At 51.9% G+C, this 26,236-nt stretch overlaps 1 protein-coding gene and 3 long non-coding RNA genes across 6 annotated transcripts in view; 3 read left to right on the top strand and 1 right to left on the bottom strand.

Annotated features, from left to right (window-relative positions):
* DSCAML1 (DS cell adhesion molecule like 1) overlaps positions 1 to 18,423 on the bottom strand; it is a 370,395-nt gene extending 351,972 nt beyond the window's left edge. The window contains exons 1-3 of one of the 2 annotated variants that reach the window (XM_044929701.2): positions 18,284 to 18,423; positions 1,248 to 1,303; positions 986 to 1,068 (exon numbers count right to left, since the gene is read on the bottom strand). In XM_044929701.2, coding sequence (XP_044785636.2) covers positions 986 to 1,068; positions 1,248 to 1,264 — 100 coding nt within the window. In that variant the 5' untranslated portion in view covers positions 1,265 to 1,303; positions 18,284 to 18,423. Of the gene's footprint in view, positions 1 to 985; positions 1,304 to 16,175; positions 18,236 to 18,283 lie in introns of those variants that run through there. The other variant, XM_045162982.1, reaches the window with a different exon arrangement.
* Positions 7,103 to 12,015, top strand: LOC123329811. Of its 2 annotated transcripts, XR_006545394.2 has the most exons (4): positions 7,103 to 7,942; positions 9,008 to 9,080; positions 9,344 to 11,274; positions 11,802 to 12,015. It is a non-coding gene; the product is annotated as an uncharacterized LOC123329811 (long non-coding RNA). The 2 variants fall into 2 exon arrangements; XR_006545393.2 differs by lacking the exon at positions 7,103 to 7,942 and having other exon boundaries at positions 8,973 to 9,080.
* On the top strand, positions 15,090 to 16,095 carry LOC123329810. Its single transcript, XR_006545392.2, has 2 exons — positions 15,090 to 15,563; positions 15,809 to 16,095. It is a non-coding gene; the product is annotated as an uncharacterized LOC123329810 (long non-coding RNA).
* Positions 18,424 to 18,544: 121 nt separating the features above from the next.
* On the top strand, positions 18,545 to 25,486 carry LOC123329807. Its single transcript, XR_006545388.2, has 2 exons — positions 18,545 to 18,988; positions 24,737 to 25,486. It is a non-coding gene; the product is annotated as an uncharacterized LOC123329807 (long non-coding RNA).
* The last annotated feature ends 750 nt before the right edge of the window (positions 25,487 to 26,236 follow it).

Here is a 26,236-nt window from a genome sequence, read left to right as displayed (position 1 = left end):
CCACTTAGATAAAGTACAGCAATAGCGAACATCCATCTCGTTAGAAGTCAGGACTGTGGTTTCCCCAAAGAGTGGAGTGACTGAAAAAAAGCACGAACAGGCTTCTGAAACGCTGATACCTTCATCTGGATATTAAACTTTGTGAAAATTCATCAATCTATATGCTGCTGCTGCTGCTGCTAAGTCGCTTCATTCATGTCCGACTGTGCGACCCCATAGACGGCAGCCCACCAGGCCCCACGGTCCCTGGGATTCTCCAGGCAAGAACACTGGAGTGGGTTGCCATTTCCTTCTCCAATGCATGAAAGTGAAAAGTGAAAGTGAAGTCGCTCAGTTGTGTCCGACTCTTCGCGATCCCATGGACTGCAGCCTACCAGGCTCCTCCGTCCATGGGTGCACATTTCTTTTTATATATTCTATTTCAATAAAGGGTTTTTTTTTTTTTAATATAAAGTCACTGAATGTTTTTCATGAATCAAGTACTAAAATGAACACATTACTTAATTTAAACGGGCGTTATCTCATTGAACCAACACACATGGTGATGAATGGGTAGATGCTTGCATCAGCTTTGCAGGGGAGGAAGCTGAGGCTCTGAAAGGCATGTTCTCTGCCTAAGGACACACAGTGCCCAGTTACTCAGTCATGTCTGACTGTTTGCAACACCACGGTCTGTAGCCTGCCAGACTCCTGTGTCCATGGGATTCTCCAGGCAAGAATAACTGGAGTGGGTTGTCATTTCCTCCTCCAGGGGATATTCCAGACTCAGGGATCAAACCCGTGGCTCCTATGGCTCCTGCACTGCAAGCAGATTCTTTATCCCTGAGCCACCTATAAAGCCTTAAGAACACACAAGCAGTGGCAGAGCTAAACAACACAATCTTCCTTGAAGGGCTGCCTTCTTCCCTGTTATACTCGTCCTCAGAATGGGTGCTGTCTGCTCCCCATTCCTGCCCTGTAGGGGAGCCCGTGTCTGGTCCTCTACCTGCTTTGACGCGGATGTTGGGGCTCCGGATCTTGCCGGCAGCGTTCTCCGCGGTGCAGAAGTAGTCATTGTCGTGGATAAAGCTATTGAAGGCGGAGGGGGAGAAGGGGTAGAGCTGCAGCGTCCCGTTGGCGTGGACGTGCCGGATGTGCGGCACGTCATAGATGTCGTCCCCGGTGGCCAGGTACCATCGAAGGGCCGCGCTGGGGGAGCCCGCGGCCGGGCAGGGCACCACCACCCCCACGGAGCTGGAGAAGGTCACCTGCTGCAAGGAGTCATTTACAAAGTAGAGGCTGGTGCCGACATCTTCAGGGCGGGCTGCAGGGGAGAAGAGAGAGGAGGAGAGCAGAGAGGCTAGTTAGTGAAGCTAAGGATACCCTCAGGGTCCACAAAGGCTGCAAGCCCCAGCTCATTCATAAGACGTTGGAGCACCAGCCATTCAATAAGTACTGCTGAGCCCTGACTATACACCAGGCACTGGCAAGGATGAGTAAGAGACAGTTCCCACCCTGCAGATGCTTCCAGCCTAGCACAGGGACGGCAAAATGTTGAAACGGCTCATTCTCCTCACCAAGCCAAGTCCAAAGCCGTGGTCCACTCCTAAGCATCCACGGTATAAGAGAGACACTGACGTTGCTTAGATAAAGGATGTTTATTGAGCCCCTATTAGATGCAAAGATGTTCACACCCAGTCCCCCAGTCCATCTTTATAATCCTGAGAGGGGATGGCATGGTGTTACAGAAATTAAAATGGAGGAAGTCTTGTTCAGGCTTCAGAAGCAGGAGAGCAGGCCTCTGACCTCCCTGGACACTGCCTGGATTCTGTGCCTGCCTGGAAACACAACTAGTCGGGCAACATTTTAGATAAGAAAGGGTGTGGGTCTTGGAATTCTTGAGCACTTGGAGGGCAGGCCAACCCCCTGGGGTCTAACAAAATCTTATGACTCACAATGTGAAACAAACGGTATTATAAAAAGGTTAAAGGAAAACGAGAGCTACATTTTTGTGCAAACTGATGATGATATCAGTTTGTGGCCCAGGATTATAAGCAGGAATCCCCCCAAACTGCTATTTGCAGTCTCACCTGTGGAGTGGACATGTTGCCCAGGACCTTTTCCTAATCGGGACTCCAGATTGCTGTTACCTGGGACTTCCCAGCATGCCGTTTTAAGCCTGAATGTTGGTTGGCCCAATTTGGTGGTGTATGTGCTGCTGTTGTTATTGCTGTTTAGCTGCTAAATCATGTCGACTCTTTGCGACCTCATGGACTACAGCCCACCAGGCTCCTCTGTCCATGGGATTTCCCAGGCAAGAATACTCGAGTGGGTGGCCATTTCCTTCTCCAGGGGAGTCTTCCTGACCCAGGGATGGAACCTCTGTCTCCTGCATTGCAGGTGGGTTCTTTAACACTGAGCCACCAGGGAAGCCTGTACGTGCTGTTCCTCTTCTCTATTGTTTCTCTTTCTCTTTTCTTTTAATGATTGTATATTGAAATTAAGTTAAATAATTCTCTATTAAATATTGAAGTCATGTATTTGTATGTAATGAGTGGTTTCTTTTGTTAACAAATCCTTCAAACCTAAAATAAAGTAAAACTTTTGGCAAAACATATGGCCTCTTTTTTATCATTCCCTTTTGGAGGCTAAGCACAGTTACGTGATTTGCCTGAGATGACAGAGCTAATAAGCTACAGAACTGGAATCTGAACCCAGTGCTCTCAATAGGATCTTAGCACACTTTCTAACACACCAGAGCCAAAAGGTAAAAGGTCTGAGACCATGTTCTAAGAGGAAGGGCTCCCAAAGTGCGATGCTGCCCGGACGAGAGAAGGCTGCAGAAGACCCTGGGAGCCGTCTTTCCCCTCCGGAGATCAATTTGGAAAATGTGTTGTCCCAAGGGATGGGATGAGGACTGATGGCACCATGAGTAGATCAATCCAAGCTTAGGAATAAGAGACATCACCGCCTACCTCCCTGACACTGACCGACTATGGAATTCCCTTCCCCTCTCTGATCATCCATTCCTTCACTCATAAAATGGAGGGGGGATCCATGAGACTGCAAAGACCCCATGAGTCTCTGACATATCGCCATTGCAACACTCGATCACACAGGTGAACATGCTCACGGCAGCAGCTACCTGACAACGTCAAGGCCACCTGGCAAGGAGGACAGCTGTCTGCAACACTCAGCCCAGCACAGGACCTTGGTCTTGCCTGCTGTTGTGGGATGTGTGATGCCCTGTGTGATGGAATCAGGACCTTCCCTCCCTACCAAGGAGCCTGCCTCCTTAGGAAGGGCCACCTCTCAGCAGGTGGAGGCAAACCCAGAGCAAGAGGGGCCCAGTCCCAGGTCTCCAGCTGGAAGCCACTCCTTCCCTACCAGGAAGATCAAGGAGCAACCAAACGATTCCGCTGCTTGTTTAAAGAACGTTGCAGGGGACCCAACTTGACCTCAATTTCCACAACTTTATCAGGAGGGGGAGGGCTTGCATCCAGACCATATTAATATTCTCAGCTTAACTCTGAGCCGAGCCTCCAGGGAGGATATACCGGGCAGCTTGTTGAGGAAGGCCATTAAGGCTCATTGGTCAGAGCAATTCACATCAGCTCATAAAAAGCCATGATGAAGCCATTAGCAGCAGAGCTGGAAAACACATCCCTGGGCTCCTTGCTGTGGTGTCAGGGGCATCCTCTCAGCAGCAAATGCATTTGCTGTCCCCACCCAGCACTGCACCCTTATTGGCTACAGGGGAGCAACGGGATGAGGAGGAAACTGGGAAGCACGGCTTCCCTACCCACGTCCTCTCACTGCCTCCACTGTATCAGTCCTGGGGGTGGTGACCAAGCAAGTCTGCTCTGTGCAAGAGGAAAGGGACCCTCAGAAGCCTGTCCAATTCACAGGGGCTTGGGTGTTCTCCAAGGCCATGAAATCATACCATTTGCAAGTAAGCAGGCTAAGGCTTGGGAAGTTTCTTCTCCGATCCACTCTCCCCAGATTCCCAGAAGCCTGCTCACCTTCCAAAGGTTTCTTTACTGACATTCGATCAACAATTATTCACTAAGCACCTTCTTCCTGCAGGCCCTGTTGTAAGCCCTTTACTTATATGACCTCTTTTCATCCTCCCAACAACCCTATGAGGGAGATACTGTTATTATTCCAGTTCACAGATGAGGAAACTAAGGCACTGAGAGATCAAAGCGACTTTCCCAAGACCACACGACTGGTAACCAAGGGCTCTGGATGCAGATGAAGCAACTGAGTCCAGAGTCTGATTTCTTAACCCTCAGATGATGGTAACCAGTGCAACAATAAAGAGGGAGCTTATACCGTTCTGGAAAAAAAAAAAAAACCACCTGGCCACCAACTTCCCTATTCAGCTGACCACGAGCAAGATTTATACATCTGCACACCTGTGTGCATACACGCACACACATCCTGGGAGAGGGGCCCCTGTCAGACTCAACACTTCAGACAACACTCAGCCTGTGGGAACAGGAACATCAGTCTGGGGTTCTGGGTACTTCCTGAGACAACCTAGTTAATCAGACACACTCACCATGGCAGCTTTATGGATTTTGGAAGCCAAAATCCATCAAGAAACAGAAAGACTCTACATTATGCCTGACAAATGGACTTAGGAAGCTGAGAAAGATCTCTGACAGAGAGGAACTCAGGAACTGTCTGATTTAAGGGGCCGGGTAAGAAAATATTTAAGGATCTATATGATGCAGCCCTCAGTGATAAGACCAACTGCAATAATACTAGCAACCATGGATTTCACTAACTGCGGGCCAGGCTGGGTGCTCTCACTTAACCTCATGACTCCCTAGGCGATGTTGTAATTCCCATTGCTGTCGTTTAGTTGCTAAGTCATGTCCGACTCTTGGTGACCACATGGACTGTAGTCTGCCAGTCTCCTCTGTCCATGGGATTTCCCAGGCAAGAATACTGGAGGGGGTTGCCCTTCCCTTCTCCAGGGGATCCTCCCCACCCAGGGGTCAAACCTGCATCTCCTGCATTGGCAGGTGGATTCTTTACCACTGTGCCACCTGGGAAATATTCCCATTGCACAGATAAGGAAATTAAGACTCCAAGAAGTTAAGTAACTCACACAATGTAAGCCAGAGTGTAAGTGTTGGAGGTGGGCTGGGACCCAACTTTGCCTGACTTCAGAGCCTGGGAATGAAACTGCTCTATCGTATGAAACATGCTGAAGACAAGAGGAATCAAGGCACAGAATCTGGTTTTCCAGGTTGGGTATCCCTCCCCATCCTTTCTTCCCTCCCAAACCTACCCTAAATACACATTCCTAGTCTCCTCACCCCTGCCTGCAGAGACAACCCCTGGCCCAGGCTTCCCTTGGCTCCAGGCTTCTGGAAGGACCGTCAGCCACAATAGCAACAGCCTTCCTGCCCTCTGGGCCTTGGATCCTGCCAGAGCCAAGGACGTGGGGTTCTCAGGAACTACAAATGGGTGGATGTAATTGATGAATGGACTGGGATTGTCCAGCCACCTGTCAGGGCTGAAGAAACAGCAGATTGATAGCAAAAGGTGAGTAGCCTCATATTTCTCCCACCCTGGGATGTGAGCCGCTGTCTTCCGAGTCTGGGGGAGCTGGGGAGGATTAGACAAACCATTCATTTCTGCTTACGGCTCTGACAGTGCATTGCCATTATGAAGCATCACCCTCAGGTGTAAAACAATAGCATTTTGCACTTACGTCGGGTTCATATTTTACCATCACAAGGCACCTGTCAGCCCAGAATGCAGAAGCCCTTAAACAAACATTAATTCAGCCTCACCCCATCTGCCAAGAGAAAGGAGTAAGCAAATCTATAAAGGGGAAACTGAGGCACTAACTCCCTCAAGTCTCCACCACGTGCCCAGATGGTGGCGGGCACAGGGGACAGTGAGCAGCCCCAGGAGCAACAAGCACACTCAGTCACCATCCATGGGAAGGGGAGTAGCGAGGGCCTGGGGCCTTGACCCCACCTCACAGAGTCTGGAGAGGATTTGATGGTGGTGGCTTTCCCTCCTTCTCAGGCTCCTGTTTGAATCTTCAGAGCAGTGACAGAGCCCCAGCCAGCTCTGGGGAGCACAGAAGTATGGGACAATAGTCTGAGACCTGGGACAAGTCTTCACTCCTGGGGCTCAATGCTGAAGTGCTGTGTGACCTCAGGTAAACCATTTAGCCTTTCTGACCCTCCAGTGTCCTCATTCACAAAAGGGGGAGGACTGTACCATCTTACCTGTCCTCCAGGTGAGACAGAACGTGAAAGTAATGGTTCCACATAATGAGGATGCAGGACTAGGAGGGATGGGATTGTTATTAGCTTCGAGTCCCAGAGATTCTCCGAGAAGACCAGGGAGATGAAAAATACAGCAAAGGGTGGCTGGGGCCCAGCTCCCCTCTGCAGCTCTGCATTTGTGGGTGACTCCTGCACCCTCCAACAATCTCCTCTCCCAGGTCCTTCCTGACTCGGGGCCAGGAGACACTTACTCCTTCAGGAGGTCTTTACCCAGCACCAGCCATGTGCTCAACAGGACCCTAGGTGTGGTGAAAAGCATCAAACTCCAGAGAACGTTCCCTCCCCCTCCCCCCCACCACCACCATTCAAAAGCCTGCAGAGGAGACAGGAGCAGGAAAAGGGTTAACCCACTGCCCAGGGCAGAGTCTGCAGAAGGGTTCAGAGCCTTTCTCTAATTTCATTTTGGCTGTACACCTACTCCCCCAAAGGCTCCCTCTGGCTGATGGGACAGAGTTCTCAAAAGAAAGGAGACTAACACTGACTGAGTGCCTACTGTTTGCTTCAGGGGCATTCTCTCACGGAATCCCCACGCAGAGGTACAAGGTGGGCCCTGGGGATCTCATCCCATGTGCACACGGTCACTTAGTCGTGCCCAACTCTCTGCAACTCCAGTCTGGAACCTGCCAGGCTGCTCTGTCCATGGGATTTCCCAGGCAAGAATCCTGGAGCAGGCTTCCATTTCCTCCTCCAGGGGCTCTTCCTGACCCAGGGATCGAATCCCCATCACCTGCGCTGGCAGGCGGGTTCTTTACCACTGAGCCACCTGGGAAACCCAAGTCTCATCCTACAAGTGAGGAAAAAGATGGTAGAGCCAGCAGGCCACCAAGCCAACCCTCAGTCAAGGTCTGCCTGGCTCCCAAGCCTGAGACTTTTTCCAACATGACGCTGAAGAGTTCAAGGTTTGAGGCCTTATGAGAATTCTCTCTTTCATTTCTCCTCTGGAAGCCGGTCCTAATTTGGAAAGCAAATCCTTGGACAGGAAACTCCGACTTTCCCCTTAAATCTCAGCCATCTCCCCCGGCTCTTTCTTTCCTCTGCAGACAGAACCAGGCAGATTTACAGAGAGAATGAGAGGAGGGGGAAACACTTCATAAATAAAGAGAGAGAGATCAGATCAACAGCAAAGCTTCTTCTGGTCAAAGGGGGAAATGGATTTTTAATAGAAAATGGAAGTTATGGGCTTGGTTGTGATGTGACAGACGCCCAGACTTAAACCCATTTAATCTTCTCCGCCGGTTAACATTGAGCACCACCCCGATGCCGCGTTTCATAAAACAGGCTCCAAATGGCTGGGAGATTAGAAGTGTAGAAATAGCACAGCAATATTTTTAAACCAGAAATCGCCCCCAGGCATTTGGGCTGCCCCAGGGTCACCCCTGAAACCTAAATATCCATCGTATCAACTCGTCCGCCTGCCCTGTGCTGTCTGGCCATTGGGATTAGCTTGGTGAAGGAAACTCAACACGCGCACAGTCGACACCCAGGGGCCCCCACCCCACCTGCCTGACTTGGGATGGAGGTGTCTGGCCAGCTGAGGCTTCTCCCAGGTGCACACTGAATGGTCCCCATGTCATCATCTCCAATCATCGTAAATGACAACCCGAGGGGACTCACATATTAATGCCCTACCACCTCCACTGGGAGAAGTGAGTCATTATTTTTTTTCTCTTCCTTTACAATATTTACCCTTCTCTTTCACTACATATTTCATCCAGGAGCATCTGCTGATTCTGGGGCCCCTGCCACCTGCCACCCCCCACCCCAAAAGACGGACAAGAACCCCCAAGGGGTATCCAGACCTGGGCACAGGCAGTGGGGCTGGACAGGAGCAGGGAGAGGAGGAGTGGGCAGGGCTTCCCTGCAGGACTGTGAGCTGTCTTGCTTACCACTCTGTCCCCTGGGCCGAGCACAGCACTAGGCGAGTAGCACAGAGGTTAAACACCCAGACTCTGATGCCCTTTGCTCTTCCCCCTGACAAGCAATGTAGCCCCAGGCAAGATGACCTCACCTCTCTCTGCACCTTGGTTTTCTCATCTATAAAATGGGGGTGACCATATCTACTTCAGGGGTTGTTAGAATTAGATGAGTTAATATGTAAGTGGTATAGGTAACCACCTAAGTGTTCATTGCTGTTGTATTATCATGAGAGTGAGCAGACAGGAAGTATTTGTGGAATAAATATTCCTCAGCAAATACTTACCTCTCACCAACAATGATGATGACAACTTCAGACAGTATCTCCAACATTATTATGTGTCAGAACCACCTGGAGAGCTTGTTACACATGCGCATCCTTAGATACCAGATCCACCGCGGTCTGTTAAAGGGCCAGGGAACTCCATTTCTGAGGCAGGTGGTCCTCTGTCTACACTCACAATAATGCTCCATAGACCTGCCATACTGGATTTCTACCCACTCTCCCAACAACAGGCCGTTCTCCTGGGCTTGGTTGACAGGATCATAGCCCTGCATTAATTTCCTTAATTTGGCGATCAAGTTAATAAAATAACGGTGTGATCGACAGACAGGCCATTGCCATACCCACATCTACCGCAGCTCCCCCGGCCTCACACAGAGCTGTTTTAATGCAGATGTGGCCCTGTGAGGTTTCTTGGATTAATTTGCAAGGTTGATTACTCCGCTGCAGCTCCACACAAAGGTTTTCATAAAAGAGATGTATCATTTGTCTTCACTCTGTTCTTGTTCCATAGTTGGAAAAACAGATCTCAGAGAGGACCAACCAGTGGGGCCCCAGCTCAACCACCATGTCTATCCAAAGCTCAGGTAAGGACCAGAGAGACAAGGTCCAGCCCACCATCAGAAAACCCCCCATGCTGTATTCACACCTTGGAGACAACCCGAGCTTAGACCCTGAGGCAGAGAAGGGCCAGTCTCCCCAGACAGCATCCGAGCACTGATACTTTTCTGGGACAGGATGGTGCAGCTGGGACCAAGCCCCATACCCTCTGTCCCCAAACCTGGCATACCTGCTTCATCTCTATCCTCACCATCATCATGGTCACCATTGCTTTTTTTTTTTTTTTTAGCATTTATTGTGTGCCAGGCGCTGTGAGAAGGCCCTTCCTTGCATTATGGCACTACAAGCACCCTCTAATGGGGCTACTGCCCAAGACCCCATTTTACAGCTGAGACAACAGGGTCTTCGAGAGATCAAGTAATTTCCTCAGTAACACAGCCGGGGCTGGCAGAGCGGCATTTCAAACTACCTTACACCAGCTGCGTTTCTCAACGGGAGCACTTCATTCTACTCGCAGAATGTCTCCAAGATGTGATCATCCTTACATGGGGGTTTTCTGATGAATGAGAGCCATTTGGGGGATGACAATTCTGAATTATTTGGGGCCACCCAGGCATCAGACATTTCATCCCTAATCATCCCTCCCCACCCCCCACTATATACTCCCTACCTCGTCACTATAACAACCCCAAAGTATCTCCCCCAACTTCCAAACAGCCCTAAGAAAGCAGTATCACCCCAATGAGAAGCAATGCCCCAAGGCCCAAGTGGCCACCTCTGTCCATCAGAAACATGGGGTTTTTTCTTTCCCCCTTAGGATTCTTAGCACAAACATAGGTCCTATAACCAGCAATCAGAAAGCTCTGAGATCCAGTAAAGATCCTTCAACCTACAAGGCCCCTCACCATCAGCTCCATATGGAACTCCAGGAGGAGTTATGAGCAACAGCTGACAGTCAAATAGACTCTAATCTTCCAGCCCCTCCTAGACAGGGCCTGTCAAAAGAAGGCCCCTTATGGCCAGAAAGGTCTTTCCCAGGAGTCAGCTCAGACAGCACAGTTGTCCCCAGAGATTCCTAGATTTAGATTGTTCATGCTGGAGGGACTTAAGAGATTATTTGTTCAATCTCCTCCATTTACAGATGGGGAGAGTGAGGCCTAGAGAGTCATACACTCCCAGATACACTGGCCAGAGTCCTGGATGGGACCCAAGCCCTGTCTCCACCGATCTTGCAGTTCTGGCTGCTCCAGCAACCCAGGCATGGAGGGCATCATGGAGAAAGGAAGTCACAGCACAGGAGCGAGCGTTAGAGCGGCCAGGGCTGCTGGTCGGCTGCCTAGAGAGGGCTCAGGTGGGCAGGACATCTGCGTACTAGTGGTCAGTGTGCCCAAGTAGAAGAGGATCCATAGATCCCGCCTCTATGTGGTAGGTGGGATCCATCCCACCTAAAAGGTAGGAGCAAGAGTCAGCGAGTAGGAGGTCAGGACCAAGACAGAACTGGCTGATCACAAGGGTGAGCTCTGTATACTCAGAGATATCTGGCGGGGAATGGGGTGCCTTGAAAGGAAGGAGTTTCCTGTGACTGGAAGTGCTGGAGCAGAGGAGGAATACCGCTGGGGGGAAAGCACAGAGGGGATCAGGCAGCTGATGAGGGGGATGAATTCAGTGTCCCTGAACGTGACTTCCAACCTGGAAGACTTGAACCCATGGCAGTCACACCTTCAAGGCAGGTCCCCTGTCCTTCTCCTCACCCACGGCTCTGGGAGGCCACTCCAGATACCAGATACAAGGTGACCATGGCCCTGACTCAGCTGGGTTCTCAGGGCCTGTTGCTGTTCAGTCGCTGAGTCGTATCCGATGCTTCGCGGCCCCATGGACTGCAGCACACCAGGCCCAGTCCATCTCCCAGAGTCTGCTCACACTCATGTCCATTGAGTCAGTGATGCCATCCAACCATCTCATCCTCTGTCACCCCTTTCTCCTCCTGCCTTCAATCTTTCCCAGCACCGGAGTCTTTTCCAATGAGTCAGCTCAGGGCCTGGATTCCAGTAATTGCCGTGACCTCAAACAAGGTCACACAAGATGGGACCCTGTGCCTACTCTCCTTCCCACACACACAGATACAAAAGTGTGGATTCCCAGCAGGGAAAATACCCTCAAGGGAACGTCCAGAGGACTACGGAGTAAACAGACGTCTAAGCACCTAGGGATGGAGGAGAGGTAAGCTCCTTCCACACCCCCGGGCACTGGGGCCACAGGGAATCTGCCAAGACTGCTCCATGAAGATAGTTGCCAGCCCTGCTGGGTCTCATTGGCTGTTCCCCACACTGATGAAAAGGCTAGAAAATTCTCCATATGTGGGGCGCCCAGGAAGGGGGAGACAGCCACACACAGCTGTGAGACCTTCGCTGTTCCTGTATGATGAGATGACAGTAATTATACCTCACGTTTCGGCAGAGCATTTATAAGGCTAAAACTGGTCTGCTGTGGTTTTTCACACGTGTGTGTTTATATGTGGCCCTCGTCAGCTTACAGGGCATTGTCACACGCTCTACAATTGTATGGCTTTCATCCTTCTTGTGCCCAGGCAATACCAACCAACTCCGGGGCAATGATCAGGACCGAGATTATTTTGCCCATTTTACAGATTAGGAAGTAGAGGCACATGAACTATGTAACGTGCCTAAATTAGGCTGATCTTAGTTTTCTAGGTTATTCATTATTCTATGAATAATGCTTCTTCACAGACACACACAGAGTTTAACGGAGATGCAACCAGCCTTTGAATAACTGTTCTTAATGAAGATGGTGACCTTGGAAACCGTCAACACAAGCATCAAGGAGAGCAAGGGCATGGGGAAGTGGAGCGGGAGGTGGCTGAATGGATGAGGGGAGAGCAGCTGAATGGCAGGGGTGGTGCCCAAGGCTAATGCTATTCGCGCTAAAGTAGCGCGGGACAAACATCTGTTAAACAGGGCACACCGGCTGTGCCACAGCCCCACCCCCCACTCACGGAACCGCAGGCCACAACCTGCCATGAGCAGCACGTGACCTCTGGGCCATTGGCTACTTCCCTGCGACTGTCTGGGTGATGGAGAAAGGAGTGGTCTGGGGATCCCCAACATCTAAGGCTGTCAGGTGTGTCCTCTATACATGAAACTACCTGAAAAACAGTGAAATCCATCCAGCTACAAGGTGTGTGGGGGGCGGGGGCTCACCCTGAGCAGCACATTTACACAGGTTTATGGCATTAAATCCAGGCTTGTTCTTACTCTGTCCAATCACAGTCGAGATTTACCAGCCAACCCCAACCTTCCTCAGGCAAGTATGAGACTGGCCTTTGCCTCACCCTCAAGTCCAGATCTGGAGCCCACCTGGGCCCTCACCCTTTCCACAGCTGCCACCAGTTGTGGCTGGGGAATGGGAGTGTGCTGGACACCCTGCTCCCAGGGAAACCCAGGTGCCTGCATGGCCCCAGCTACCTGGCTGAGGATGGATCCTGCCAGCTACCCAACTGATAGATGGGAGAAGGAAGCTGTGATGTTCCCTGCCCTGGCCACCACTCAGTCTTCTTACTGCTACAAAGTCTAAGTCAGTTGGTTTGGCCAAAACTGTGGCTCATTAGTACAACTGACAGAACCTAATAATCAAGCAGGAGATGTGGGTTTGAATCCCTGGGTGGGAAAGATCCCCAGATCCCCTGGAGAAGGAAATGGCAACCCACTCCAGTATTCTTAGCTGGGAAATCTCATGGACAGAGGAGCCTGGCGGGCTACAGAACAGTCAGACTCGACTTAGTGGCTAAATAGCAGCAGTGGTGGGGTGGGGGTGAGAGTAGTGCAGAAAAATAGAAGAGATCTAAGCTTTACTGAGAATCAGGTATATTCCAGCTATGCTGTATACATCATCTCCTTTAATCCCATTTCAGAGCTGGAGAAAGTGAGGCTCAGAGGCCCAATGTCCCCTATTAAGGGCAGAACAAGGATGTGAATGAAGTGTTTGCCTTGACTCAGAATATCCACTACACCATCGAGTTGCAATCTCATTTTTCTTTACAATTCTAATATACAAAATGCTCTGGTTGGAAGAATTGAGGGATGGGAGCTTGAAGCTCTGCCCACTGGCCTTCTCTCCCTCTAGCCATCCCCTGAGGCTCCACCCCACACCTTAGGGCTCCACCCCCACCTTCTTCAGAAATGTCTGTGGGACCAGAGCCCTCCCAGATCACTGCCAGCGTCTGACTCTTTGCAACCCCACGACTGCAGCCTGCCAGGCTCCTCTGTCTATGGGATTCTCCAGGCAAGAATACTGGAGTGGGTTGCCATTTCCTCCTCCAGGGGATCTTCCTGATTTCCCAACCCAGGAATCGAACCCACATCTCTTGCAATGGCAGGCACATTCTTTACCACTGAGCCACCGGGGAAGCCCCTCCCAGATCATTAGATGTGCAGAAAAGCACTCTGGGAGGCCTTGGAGCTGCACTTGCCAGGGTGGGATTTGCCCGGGGCCCTGGAAGTGCAGACAGAATCATTCTCGAGGCTGCCTCCCTACCTCAGACATCCCAGCTGGCTCTCTGGGAAGGAGCACAGTTAGCTGCCACAAACTGTTGGCTCTTCAAGCATTACTCCCATCTCTTTATTCATCAGTCCTCTGACCACAGCGCCTGCCTTCCAGTGCCCCCCACTCCCACCACTGCATGTGACAGAAGGCACCTTAACGAAGGGAGAAGAGGAGGCTGGGGCCTCTTCCTCTCAGAGGCCACAACACCCTCCCAGACTGGATACTGACAAACCAAGAGGGTGAAAGGGCATTTTGTCTCACTTGATAGTCCCTTCCCATCAGCTGCGGCTTCTCCACCTACTGACCACAGCCCTAAGCTGCCTCCATCCTGAGGGTGCACACACCAGAAGGTGAATGTTGGCGCTGGATTCCCATGGCTGGTGTACCCCTCTCTCCTTTCTGCAGCACAGGTGGGACAACCCACACCCCAAGTCTGATCCGCCTTCAGGCATCTCTGCCACTGTCACACATTCCATCCCCGTTGCAAGCTCGAGGGTCTGCCTTGCCAGGAGGAGGACTCAGTGCTAAACCTCTGGGGGGCTAAAACTTGGAAGAAAGAAGCACCCCTGAAAACACCCTCCTTCTCCCACTCTTGCCCCACTCCCACTCCACCCAAGGAAAGAAGTCACTGCCTGGCTTCTACTGAGGCCGAGATCAAGACGCTATCAAGATGCTACCCGAGGCTCCTGGCCTGGCTAGGTGAGCATGCAAATCTGTATGCAAATCACATGCAAATCCAGGGCTTGCCCTTGGGTCCCTGGCACCCTGCCACGTCTGCTGCCTGTGGCTCACCCCATTCAGGCACCTGGGTGCTGGCTAGAATCTACTGAGCTAGGGGCTGAGAAAGCACTTTGGAAGCAGGGGGCTTTTCTTCTTGACTGCTTCCAGTGCCCCCAAGAAACACCTCCTCCAGGATCACGTGGGAGGGGAGAGTCTCTCCCAGCCTGGTACCCATTCCCCTGAAAAAAAAAAAAAAAAAGAAAGAAAAGAAAAGAAAGCTCTCTGAACATCCACCCTCCCTTCAACTCATCCATAAATAAAATCATCCTTCATCAGGCTGAGCAGGGGACCAAGCAAGTTACAAGGATGGAATCTCCAAAGACCAGGAGAAGGTAAGGGGGCCACGAAGTCTGCACCCCTCTGTTAAAAGCCCACAGAGTTATCCTGTGTCCGGACACTCCTAGTCAGCCTGTTGGTGGGGATGGGCTTGCTTCTTTAGCAAAGCATCGCTGGGCCAACCCCCACCCCTGCCGCCATTTGCTTGCCCACCTCCTCTTCATTCCTCAATATGAGAAAAATAAGCCTCTTCAGCCAGTCTCCTGGGATCTGCTCAACTTAAGCTCTGCCTTTGGGTCAACTGCTTACTTGCTTTTTGTTTCTAATTGAGCTCCCCAGTCTGCTGCAGAAATACATTCAAGGCAGCTGACTTTGATGCCCAGAAATACGAAACATCTGAAAGGTTTGTCAGGCATCATGACAACCCCATTCTCCCCCTATGTTATGCAGGCACCCAGGGCTTCTCTGCCTACCTACCCTCTCCCCAATGCCCATGGGTCCTTCACCTGCTTCCCCGAAGTTGTGTTTGCCAGGTCGAGATTTTAAAAACACACTCGCTGAGCGCCCCCCCTCCCGCCTTTAATTAGACTCTGAACAGAGTGTTAGAGATTTTTCTTAATGGTTTGACGAAGGCTTTTAATTTGGTCTTCTCAAGAGAGAGAAACCATGAGTCCCCATCCAAGAGGTTGGGGTGGGAAATGAAAAAATCAATGCAACCCATTATTTTGGCTTTTAGAAAACAGGAATTTTAGTGCCGGGGAAGCTTGTTCTTTTGCACAGTAAAAATGCAAATGCAGGCAACACAGATGCTGGCACGCTGGATGGAACAACAGAGAGCGCCTCACTGGGGTTCATCTGGCTGCCCAAACCTGGATGCGTTTGGCAATAATAAGGTAGTTATTGGAGACTTGATAACCGATTATTAAAACACCTTCCCACTTTAGTTCTGGGGAATCAGTCTGAAGCTCAGGCTTCATCAAAAAAAAAAAAAAATAAAATAAAATAAAGGTATTTCAAGAGGAATGGAAATAACAGAAGCTTAAAACACATTCAATAACTGCTTAATTCCATCCAGAGGACGCTTCAGCTCATCTTGTTTTCTCCTCTCTCTCTCCCTGCCTCCTCCCGCTCCTCACAGATGGACGTACAAATTATTGCAAGAGGATATTGTTTTCTGTAACAGGCTCGAACATTCACATTTACATTTTCCTTGGTGCCGCGGGGGTGACTGGCAACGGGAGAGAAAAATACACCAAACCCCATCTTCGTTGCTCTCACCTCCTCAACATCTCCCCCAGCCGCCTCCGCCACCCCCACCACCTTGCCACCCCAAGCAGAACAAGCCCCCGGGACCAGCCTGGCACCTAAGATCCAATTAAGGCACGAAGGAAAAGAAAGGCCTGTCTGGCAAGTCGCCCTGGCGCCCAACACAGACGCTGGAGCCTCTGAATGGCAGGGGCACCCGGGGCTCTGCAGATCCAAAGGCCACTTAGGTGTCGCCTCACCTGGCACCTCCAGCCTCCCACAGGCCCAAGGCCAGAGCGACTTCCTTCTCCGCTGGGAAAAGATTTTGCCCCTCGGGCTGTCCTGCCGCCTCCTGGGCCTTTCTCCACCGCCACCCCCATCTGCCCGTTCCCTATCAAATAGCTTGGGCTTCATTTATTAATGCCCGCCTTCTGAAGGGGGGAGGGGAGAGCCCGTCAGGTATTCGCTAAGGGGCCTGGACTTCGGGGATGGGCTACGCGGGAAGAGGTCTCCAGGAGCGGCGGGGGCCTGGGGGCGTGTGTGGACCGAGCTGGGCAACAGTGTGGTAGCGGCTCCGGCCTATGCTTTCTCGTCTGACAAAACGCAAGGGGTGGCGGATGGAGAGAGACCTAGAGAGAGAAAGCTGCTGCTCTTCACCTTATGTATTTTTAATATTAATGTAATTAAAGCTGCGAGCCGAGCCAGCCTGCGGGGGCGGAGGGAGGCAGGAAGAGCCTGGGGAGAGGGAGACTGGGGGGTGGAGGGGGAGAGGCGGGGACGCGGTTGAACTACAGGCGGGCTTCTGGCTCCATTGAGGTGATGTGAGAGGGTGCTGTGCAGGGGGCAAGGGGTTAATCAATCTAGACCAGCCTTGGTGTGTCACCCCGTGGACCCCACTGGGTCAGAGAAACTGAACTACTTTGTCCACGGTTCAGAGGCCGCCCCTCGCCCCGCACCCCGGTCTCCAGGCAAACCTCAGCACCATCTCGGCCTTCAATCTGGCTTTGACCCGGCGGTATTTACAAATAAGATAAGGGTCACCTTTCTCCCCCAAAGCCACAAGATATTGCACTCAGTTCCCGCAGGTTGCAGACTCCAGACCCCTGGGGCGCGGGCAATGAAGGACTAGAGACCCCTCCGGGAGCGCCAACCCTGGACTGGATTGCCCTTCCCCCATCGCCTAGGGGTCAAGAGTTGCAACTGGGCCATCGCAGCCGCCTGGGCAAAGTGGGGGAGAGGCTGTCCCCCAGGGCGCGAAGGAGAAAAGTTGGAGGGCTGAACAGGTAAAGCTGAGCTCCGAAGAGCGAGCGTGTGTGCTCCGCCGCGCAAGGGCGCGGAGTTCGGCCGCCTCCTCTCCCGCCATCCGCGCGCCTGGGGGCACGTCCTCTGCGAACGCCTGCGAAGTCCGAGCGCCGGGGACGGCCTGATGCCGACTTGGTGCCCAGGTGACTCTGGTCGAAGATGTGTGACCACTTCCAACCCCCAACCCAGGCCGCCTCGAGGATCAGGTGCGCAGAGCCCCAGCAGCAGGTCTGGACATGCCGGACACCTGGACCCACCCCTAGCAACGTCTTCTCTCCGGGGAAAGCGACACGCCACCACCCCCAACCCAAGACTTGTCCCAGGTCGGCTGACCAGGCGCCGAAGCGTAGAATCTCGCACCTTGGGGCGCGCTGCCCGAGGTGGCCAGGTGGCTTAGCGAAGAAGCCGAGGCTAGTGCCCTGGGGCAGGGGTGGGGGGTGAGATGGGGCTGGGAGAAGGCGACCTCTAGGTTTGGAGAAGAAACTTGGTATCCGAGGGACCCCAAGTCTCGGGACCCCTAGCTCTCCTCGCCCTGCATCCAGGCAGGGCAAGGATAAGCGCCATGCGGTGCGATGCAGGGGGTCTGGGGCGGCGGAGGGGCACCCGGCGGCAGAGGGGAAGTAAGCCGCGGCCCCGTTCCACCAGGACTTCCAGGTGAACAGTCACAGCCGGAGGACCCCTCGACTCGGAGGGCACACCGGGGTCCCAGCGCCACCCAGCCGCAGGCGGCGGGCAAGGGGCTGGGGGAGGGGTCCGGGCAGAACAGCGGCCCAGCAAGGAGCGGGGAGCTGAGGGGCTCTCTCACCATCACCCCGCCGGGCGCGCCCCCATAACGGCAGGCGCGGGCGGCTGGCCGAGCGGTCCAGGGCGGACTCTCACCTGGCCGCTCTCCGGATGCCTGCCCCGCCCCCGGTGCCACCCACCCGGGGCCGGGATGCGTCCCCCAGCCCCGAGTATCTGGAGGCCTCCCACCCAGCCACCCACCCCCGGGCACCCCGCCTCGCCGCCAGCCTCGCGCACCCCGGCCCCGCCGCCTCCGCCGCCCTGAAGCCCGCGCGGGTCTCACCTTTGTGTAAAGAGTCCAGGAGCAGGAGGAAAGTTACCAGCCACATGCCATAAAGAGGCCCTATTCTCCGGGGAGGTGGTCCTGTGGCCGGCCGTGCGGCAGCGCCTCTCCCCCGCTCAGCGCGCTCCCAGCCGCCCGCACTCCGCGCCCCGCTCTCTCCGCTCCTCAGCCCAGCGCTCGGCGGCGGCGGCTCCTCCCTCCTCGGCTCCCTCGCTCCTGTCATCCGCGGGGCTGGGCTAGGCGGCCGCTCTCCCCGCCCCCCCGCGGCACCCGGGCTGGGGAGCGCCGCGCGAGCCCCGAGCCCAGACGCCCCCTCACCCAGCCCCACAAGCCCAGGCACAGGGGCGAGGGCCCGGACCCCACGACCCGGACCAGGGTTCGCCGTCTGAGAGGCGAGGGGTCCCTGCCACCCACCGGCTCCCAGCCTGCGGTCGCGCACAGGCGTGTGCCATACGTGTGCTAAGAGCCCGCCCTGCCCGGGCCACGGGCGCCCCGGGTCTCCCCGGCCCGGTCACCTGGGGCCACGGCTTCGTGCTTCCTTCCGACTCAGTTTACCACCTGGGTGGCGGAGCCTGATTCTCGGAGTAAAAGCCAGACGAAGACCCTTTGGTGCCGCCCCGGGTGACTGTCCATCTCAGAGCTGAAACCTGCATGCCCTCCCAACCCCTAGTTCCCTCTGCAAGCCTGCCTCGTGGGAAGCCCCAGGTGAGCCCAGACACCCCAGCACTCTGGGAATTTTCCTCCCACCACGCACATTGTGATTACTCAGACATTATTTGCAATGAATAGTTTTCATGTCAGCTGCATCTCCTGTATCTTCCTCCTTTATCTTCCTCTATCTCCGCTGCCCCACAGCTTTGTCACTATGCAGAAACTGGTTTATTCCTTAGAGCAATCTGCCTAAAGTTGGCATGGAATTGACTAGGGCTTGAGTGAGGGTATCCGCTCAGTTACAAAATGAATGTTGAGTACATGCTGTGTGCCAGGCAGTGGGTTAGGCACTGGGGCCCAAGGCATTTACTTTTTAAAATACGTTAACATCTACATGATATAAAAGTTACCATTTTCTTTCTACGTGGCATTGAGTACATTTGCAGTGTTGTACCACCGTCACCACTATTCATTTCCAGAACTTTTCACCATCCAGACAGAAAGGTACCCATTGAACGATAACTCTGTATTCCCCAGCTCCTGGTAAGCACGAATCTACTTTTCCATCTCTATGAATTTGCACATGAGTGGAATCGTACAACTTTATATCTTCTTTCACTTAGCATAATGTCTTTAAGTTTCATCCATGTTGTAACGTGTCAGAATTGTGTTCCTTTTCATAGCTGAATAATATTCCATAGTATATATAGACCGCACTTTGTCTATTCATTTGTCAGTGGACACTTGTGTTGCCCCCACCCTTTGGCGATTATGGACAATGCTGCCTTGAACATAGCCGTACAAGTATCTCTTTGAGAGTCTGCTTTCAACTCTTTGGGGAGTGGTAATTTCTGGATCCTATGGTGATTCTATTTTTAACTTTTTGAGGAACTGCCAGGTGCATTTACTTTTGTCCTATAGCGCTTTCAGAGTTTAAAGGGCCCTCACCTGCGATTGCTCCGAGCCGTCCTCACAATATTCTTTGAAGCTTTATCACTCCCTTTTAAAACAGGTGAGAAAAATGAGGCTTGGCTTGTTCAAGGTCACCCAGTTTGTATCGCAAGCAAGACCGGAACCCAGGTCTCCTGATTCTGGGGCAGAAGTGCTTGGTCTGCACGGGGCTGCCTCCCCTGGTGGCCCTACTCTGTGACACCAAGTCACCACTCCACAGAAGATACTTTTTCTCTAGGTGTTTTGCCCTCTGGAAACACAAGTACGGGCTTCCCAGATGGTGCTAATGGTAAAGAATCTGCCTGCCAATGCAGGAGACCCAAGAGACACAGGTTCCATTCCTGGGTTGGGAAGATCCCCTGGAGGAGGAAATGGCAACCCACTCCAGTATTCTTGTATGGAGAATCCCATGGACAGAAAAGGATGGCAGGCTATAGTCCATGAGGTCACAAAGAGTCGGACACAACTGAGTGACTGAACACACACACAGGTATAGATCAGAGACGAGGGGCAGACTGCAACAGGTGTTTGAGTTGACACAGCCCACCCTCCGCTTGACAGGTGAGGAAGCCGAGACCTGGAGCGAGGAAGCGGGGGACCTGCGGGGGTCAGGCAGGCAGCCACAGGGCCCAGCCATCTCCAGTCTGCTGGGAGGAAGCGGGGGACCTGCCAGGGGTCAGGCAGGCAGCCACAGAGCCCAGCCATCTCCAGTCTGCTGGCAGAGAGCGTCCCTCAGCACTGCCAGCCTGCTGGGCTCGTTCGTCTGCCCTGTTCCTCCCCTTCTGAAGGAGACTGTTGCCGACAGGAATCCAGTTATTTAAAACTAAGCCTATTGACCCAGAGCACCTGGTCAGGCCGTGCCTAAAATAAACTGCTAAGTCAGATAGGATGAAAGGGGCTGCTGTCTGTCAGGAGGGGCAGACTCTGAGTGGGGCCTGGGGGTGTCAGCACAGCTGCTCAGGCCCCACATGCTGGAAAGAGAGAGGGGGACCCCCTTCTCTCCATTTACCTGAAGTACCTCCTCTAACCTGAGTGTCCCTTTTATGCAGGTTACACCTGAGGGCCTTTCAGGGACCACAGCACCCTGTGGAGAGAGTCAGGTGTGACCTGAAGGGTGAAGTCATTTGCTGACTGTCTCCTGAAGAGGCTGCGAGGATATGGGGAGCGGGGCTGGGCAGGTGAGGAGGGCAGACTCGCTCTAGCACAAGGAAGCTCTCTCTATATATAATGTGATGGTTAAGAGAGTGGTTTTGAAGCCAGAGCTAAGATCTCAGCCCAACTCTGCCCTCACTAGCTGTACACCTTTGGGGAATTCATGGGCACTAAGCCCCTGTTCCCTCACCTGTAACATGGGGACAGCCACAGCATCCGCCTCGGAGAGCTATTGTGAGGATTAAATAAGACAGGCCTGGTGGCTGGCATGTAGCAAGCACAGTAAATACGTCTATCGCTAATGTTATTGGCTTTGCTCAGAGGACCTTGACCTGTGCGGGGGAGGGGAGGGAAGAGCTGGATGGGAGAGGATATTGGGATGACATTCTGCGGTCCATATGGCATCGAGGCCAGAGTTCAGACGTTGGGAATCCAGGAAGCGGCCACAGAAACACGGAAGGAAGATGCACTTGAGGCTGAAAAGCAAGGCGTGATCGTCCTCAAGGAAAGGACCTGAAAATAGACAGTCCTCCTGCTTTTCGTATTTTCCATTTCCTAGGTTTTGTCCCTCCTTAGTATTTAGGAAAACATCCTTGAAAGTGACAGTCTGGCTCCGCGATGTTCCGAAGTCCCCTCTTAACAGGAGATGGAGGTGGGGAGTAGCCTGGCAGAGTCAGCAAGAATCCCAGCAAGGGAACCCCCAGGGAAAAGCGACAGGAAAGACAGTGGGATGCGTGCTTCACCTCCGCCCACGTCAAACCCCGATGCTTTCCTCCCACAGCTGACATTTTGGAGGGACTCTTTTTTAATTTTGATAGGAGGGACAATTCCTTTAGAGTCCCAACTTGGAAAGGAGCCCTCACACCCCCACAGAAATGTATGCTCACCGACGTGAGAAAAAACACAGTTGCCCAGGCAAACATCCATGTGTACAGGTAAACAAACACTTAATGACAGGCACACCTGTGCTCAGATGCAGTTTGAATACAGTCCAAAAATCCTGCATTGACACCTATACATATGCCCTAATTTGTGGGATTCATTGCCAGTAGAGACACACCATTCATTTAAAACCAGTGATTAATTTTCAATGTTTTATTGCATTAGAATGGTGGGTGATGAAGTAGCTGGTGTGTGTGTGTGTTTTACCAATGCCAGTTGAAGCAGCTATATGAAGACGCTGGGAGGTGAACCCTTTCTAATTCAGGCTAATCATGGATATTTTGGGGGGTATTATTTTGCCATGTTATATTAGGGCTAGAGCCATCGTGAGAAACCACAGATGTTTTTATTGTTTAACTCAAACAACAGCTTATATATTTTGGATACTTTTCTTCAAAAACAAAGACATATAATTATTTTAGTAAAGCCTTCCTATGTGCTCTGAAATTCTTTAACAACTCAGTATGATCATGGTTTTCATAAAAGGAATCAATACTGAACCAGGTCAGTGGTACAAACTTGACATTTGGGGTTATATAGCTAATTCAGGATTGACCTTCTTAGTACTTATTCATTGGTTGGAGGAGAAAAAAATAAGGATTTCCTTGGCTTTTTTTTTTTTTCTTTTTTCTCCAATCTGTAATTGATTTTAATGTTATATGAAGAGTTCTGGGTTCTAGTCTTATTTTTGCCACTGTAAGTCAGCTGTGATCTTGGACAAGTCATTATCTTTCTGGGGCTTCAGTTTCTTCACCTCTGAATGTTCTCTAATGTAGGCAGAGACAGAAATATGTATTTTCACACAGATACTCAGAAGTAAACCTCACAAAGGAAACCATTTTTGCTGCAAATGCATGCACGTGTATCTAGAATACTTCTGTCTTCTTGAGCCAAGCTTGTTATTACTGTGCAGTTGCTAAGTCTGTCCAACTCCTTGCAACCCCATGAAAGCCAGGCTTCCCTGTCCTTCACCATCTCCCAGAGTTTGCTCGAATTCATGTCATTGACTCGATGATGCCATCCAACCATCTCATCCTCTGTCTCCCCCTTCTCTTTTTGCCCTCAATCTTTCCCAGCATCAGGGTCTTGAGAAAGGTGAATCATTGCAATTCATAGACTATGCTGCTGCTGCAGCTGCTAAGTCACTTCAGTCGTGTCCGACTCTGTGCGACCCCATAGACGGCCTCCTAACAGTCTCCCCCGTCCCTGGGATTCTCCAGGCAAAAACACTGGAGTGGGTTGCCATTTCTTTCTCTAATGCATGAAAGTGAAAAGTGAAAGTGAAGTCACTATGATGCCTATATAAAAAGGCAGTGCTGCTGCTGCTAAGTCGCTTCAGTCGTGTCTGACTCTGTGCAACCCCATAGATGGCAGCCCGCCAGGCTCCCCCGTCCCTGGGATTCTCCAGGCAAGAACACTGGAGTGGGTCGCCATTTCCTTCTCCAATGCGTGAAAGTGAAAAGTGAAAGTGAAGTCACTCAGTCGTGTCCAACTCTTAGCGACCCCATGGACTGCAGCCCACCAGGCTTCTCCGTCCATGAGATTTTCCAGGCAAGAGTACTGGAGTGGGGTGCCATTGTACTGTCATTAAATTACCTGGGCATTTCTTAAACCGAAGTTCTGTATGCTTAATGCTGAGGCTGTCTAGGTACATTTTGTCACTTACCCTCTCCACATCTTGGATTCTAGTATCATGATCCTAAGCTCTCTGAACAAAGGGCCCCAATCTTTGAGGCTCCTCCCCCACAGATGGCACCTCTGGGGGCCCACAGACCTTGTACAGGCCACTGTCTCAGGAGGGTTGGTCAGGGGGTGCAGAAACCCCCTCAATAACTGCAGCCTCTTCACCATAGTCCTATCTCTGCTCCCCACTCTGAAACTGGCTAGGAAGTGAACCCGGAGAGGTTCCATGAAGCCCAAATTCTGTGCAGCTGAAGCTCTCTCTCGAGGGGTGGGGGCAGGGGAAGGTAGGAGGAATCCAAACAAAGTGAGAAAGAAAAACAGGAAAATTCCATGAGTGGGAGCTCACTTTGCTAGCTTCCCAGGTCATTCTACAGTTCTGCTGACCCACAAGGCACTCACAAATGTGCTCATCAAACTGTACGTGAACATTTTCTCTCTGGAAAGCCTGAGTGCAACATTTTCCACTCCTTCTTCCTCAGGTACCCGGTGCCCCTTCTCCACCTGTGTGAGCCTCCCTTAGCAGCAAGGCCTGGTCAGGCACCCCCAGCTTTCCCCAGCCAGCACAGACCAGTTTTTTCACCTCTGCAGGGACCTTCTCTGGACTCTGCTTGCCCCAGACATCTCCTTGGCCTGTGGCTCTTACCCCTTCCTCCCGCATTGTGGCTACTACTTATGTACACATTTGACTTGTCTCCTCTTCCAAATACTAGGCTCCAAACCTGTTTGGTTTGTACCTGCAGAGCCTGATGCTTCCTTGCACTAGGAGGAACTCGATGCTAATTTCATGACCAGACAAGCTCATTCTTACAGGGCTGCAAATACCCAATTACAACTTCACGGGTCATGCCTTCCAGCAGTGTGTCCTTTAACTGGAATCAAAGCCTTAAAGCTTTCCCCTTATCAGATGAAAAGTTTCTGGCCTGGACAGGTGAGCACCAGAGATTCAGGAACTCTGACCCTAAAGCCAGGTCTCAGCAGATCCCCGTGTAGCCAGCCTCACCGTGGTCTTTCTCATGTTCATCATCGCGTGGGACTTTGGGGATCACAAAGGCTTCACATTTTCTTTTATTTCAGATCCTTGTCCATAACAGACCAGATGAGGCCAGAAAGGTCTTGTTCACTTCACAGATGAAGAAACGGGAACTCCGAGAGGCTTGTGATGTGCCCAGAGGCAGAGCTACCATGAATCTAATACAACTGATGTCCCAGAGTTCCACAGGGTCTCAGCAATGAGTTCACATAGTCAGATGGTATTGGTAATTTGGTGGAATACTACAGTTGATCTGCAATCAATTATGGCTTCTGCTCTTTTCCACTCTGGTGTGCATGATGGGTTCTGATGTGCATTTGGGGCTCTGACTCAGGATCCCCCAAAGCAAGTGAGAGATGAATCTATACCTCACTCATTAGATTTGGGATTGGTGAGGTATGTTTTTTTGCAGCCATCCCAGCATAGGGAATGGCTGTAGGAATACGACCACCCATTGCACCAACTTACTTGGCTTTGTGACACAAAGTTGTAGGGCCCAAGTCGAATCACAGCATGATATGGCTTAAGACGTCTGTACTAGAGATGTGTGTCATGGAAGAGAAACCAGGTCAGAAATGTATGGAGCCAGGAGCTGGTTGGTGAAATTGTGAGCAGAAAAATTGTGTAAGAAAAATGTTTTTAAGGCATTTAGAGGTGTGTCAGGTAGTGAGTTCACACAAATACTGTGATTTGCCCAGATTGTGTGAGGTCTGTGGTATTTGTCAGTTGTTTCAGAATTTGTAATTTGCAGCAATTTTCTTTTTAGCACCCTAAATAATCATGTTTGTCCCTCATTTTGTATTCATAGCTGTGTATTGTTTTCCCGAAGGAGGGCCCTCCGAATGGTCTAAGCTTCAGGTCCTACAGAGCCTGAGTCCATCCTAGGGGGTGGGTCACACCGTGGAGGCTGAGATGAGCCAAGAAGCAGGTTTTCTGGATTCTGGCACAGGAATCCAGGACTGGATTCCCATCACAGTCCCTTGCCTCAGAGATGTCACACACCATGTAATTTATGTGTTTGTCCAGTGCTACACACACAGAGGATACTTTGAAAGGCCACAGCCCCTGAAGAGATTCTCCTCCACTCTACAGGGAAGGTCAAGGTCCCAGCCGTGGAACTAGCCCTGACTTAGATGCTCAAAGCCCTCTTCCTAGGAAATCTGGCCACTTCATTCTCAGACCGGAGGATCTCAGGGGAAGAAGGCCACTTAGAGTCCCCTCTGCACCCTCTCTGGGGGACAATGCCCCTCCCATCCCTGGGGTAGGGCCACCAGCATGGAGGACTGAGGTGTCCCTCAAAGCCCAAGGGTCATAGAAGACACCAGGAAGCCCCTCCAGCCTCACTGAGCACAGAAAGTCCATGTGCTGGTGGGCAAAGTCACAGAGCTGGAGTGCTGTAGCGGTGGGTAAAATGCTGTTTGGGGTTGCCAGGGGAAACGGCAACATTGTGGAAACGGTGAGAAGGGTGGAGGGTACCAGCCCAACAGCCGTAGACTCAGCGAGGGGCCCAGCGGTGCCTGAGAACCCCCCTGAGCAGCCCCACT

Source organism: Bubalus bubalis, chromosome 16 (assembly GCF_019923935.1).
Source record: "Bubalus bubalis isolate 160015118507 breed Murrah chromosome 16, NDDB_SH_1, whole genome shotgun sequence".
Lineage (NCBI taxonomy): Eukaryota > Metazoa > Chordata > Mammalia > Artiodactyla > Bovidae > Bubalus > Bubalus bubalis.
Note: the sequence above shows the minus strand (reverse complement) of the source record. Positions and strands in the feature narration are given on the sequence as shown.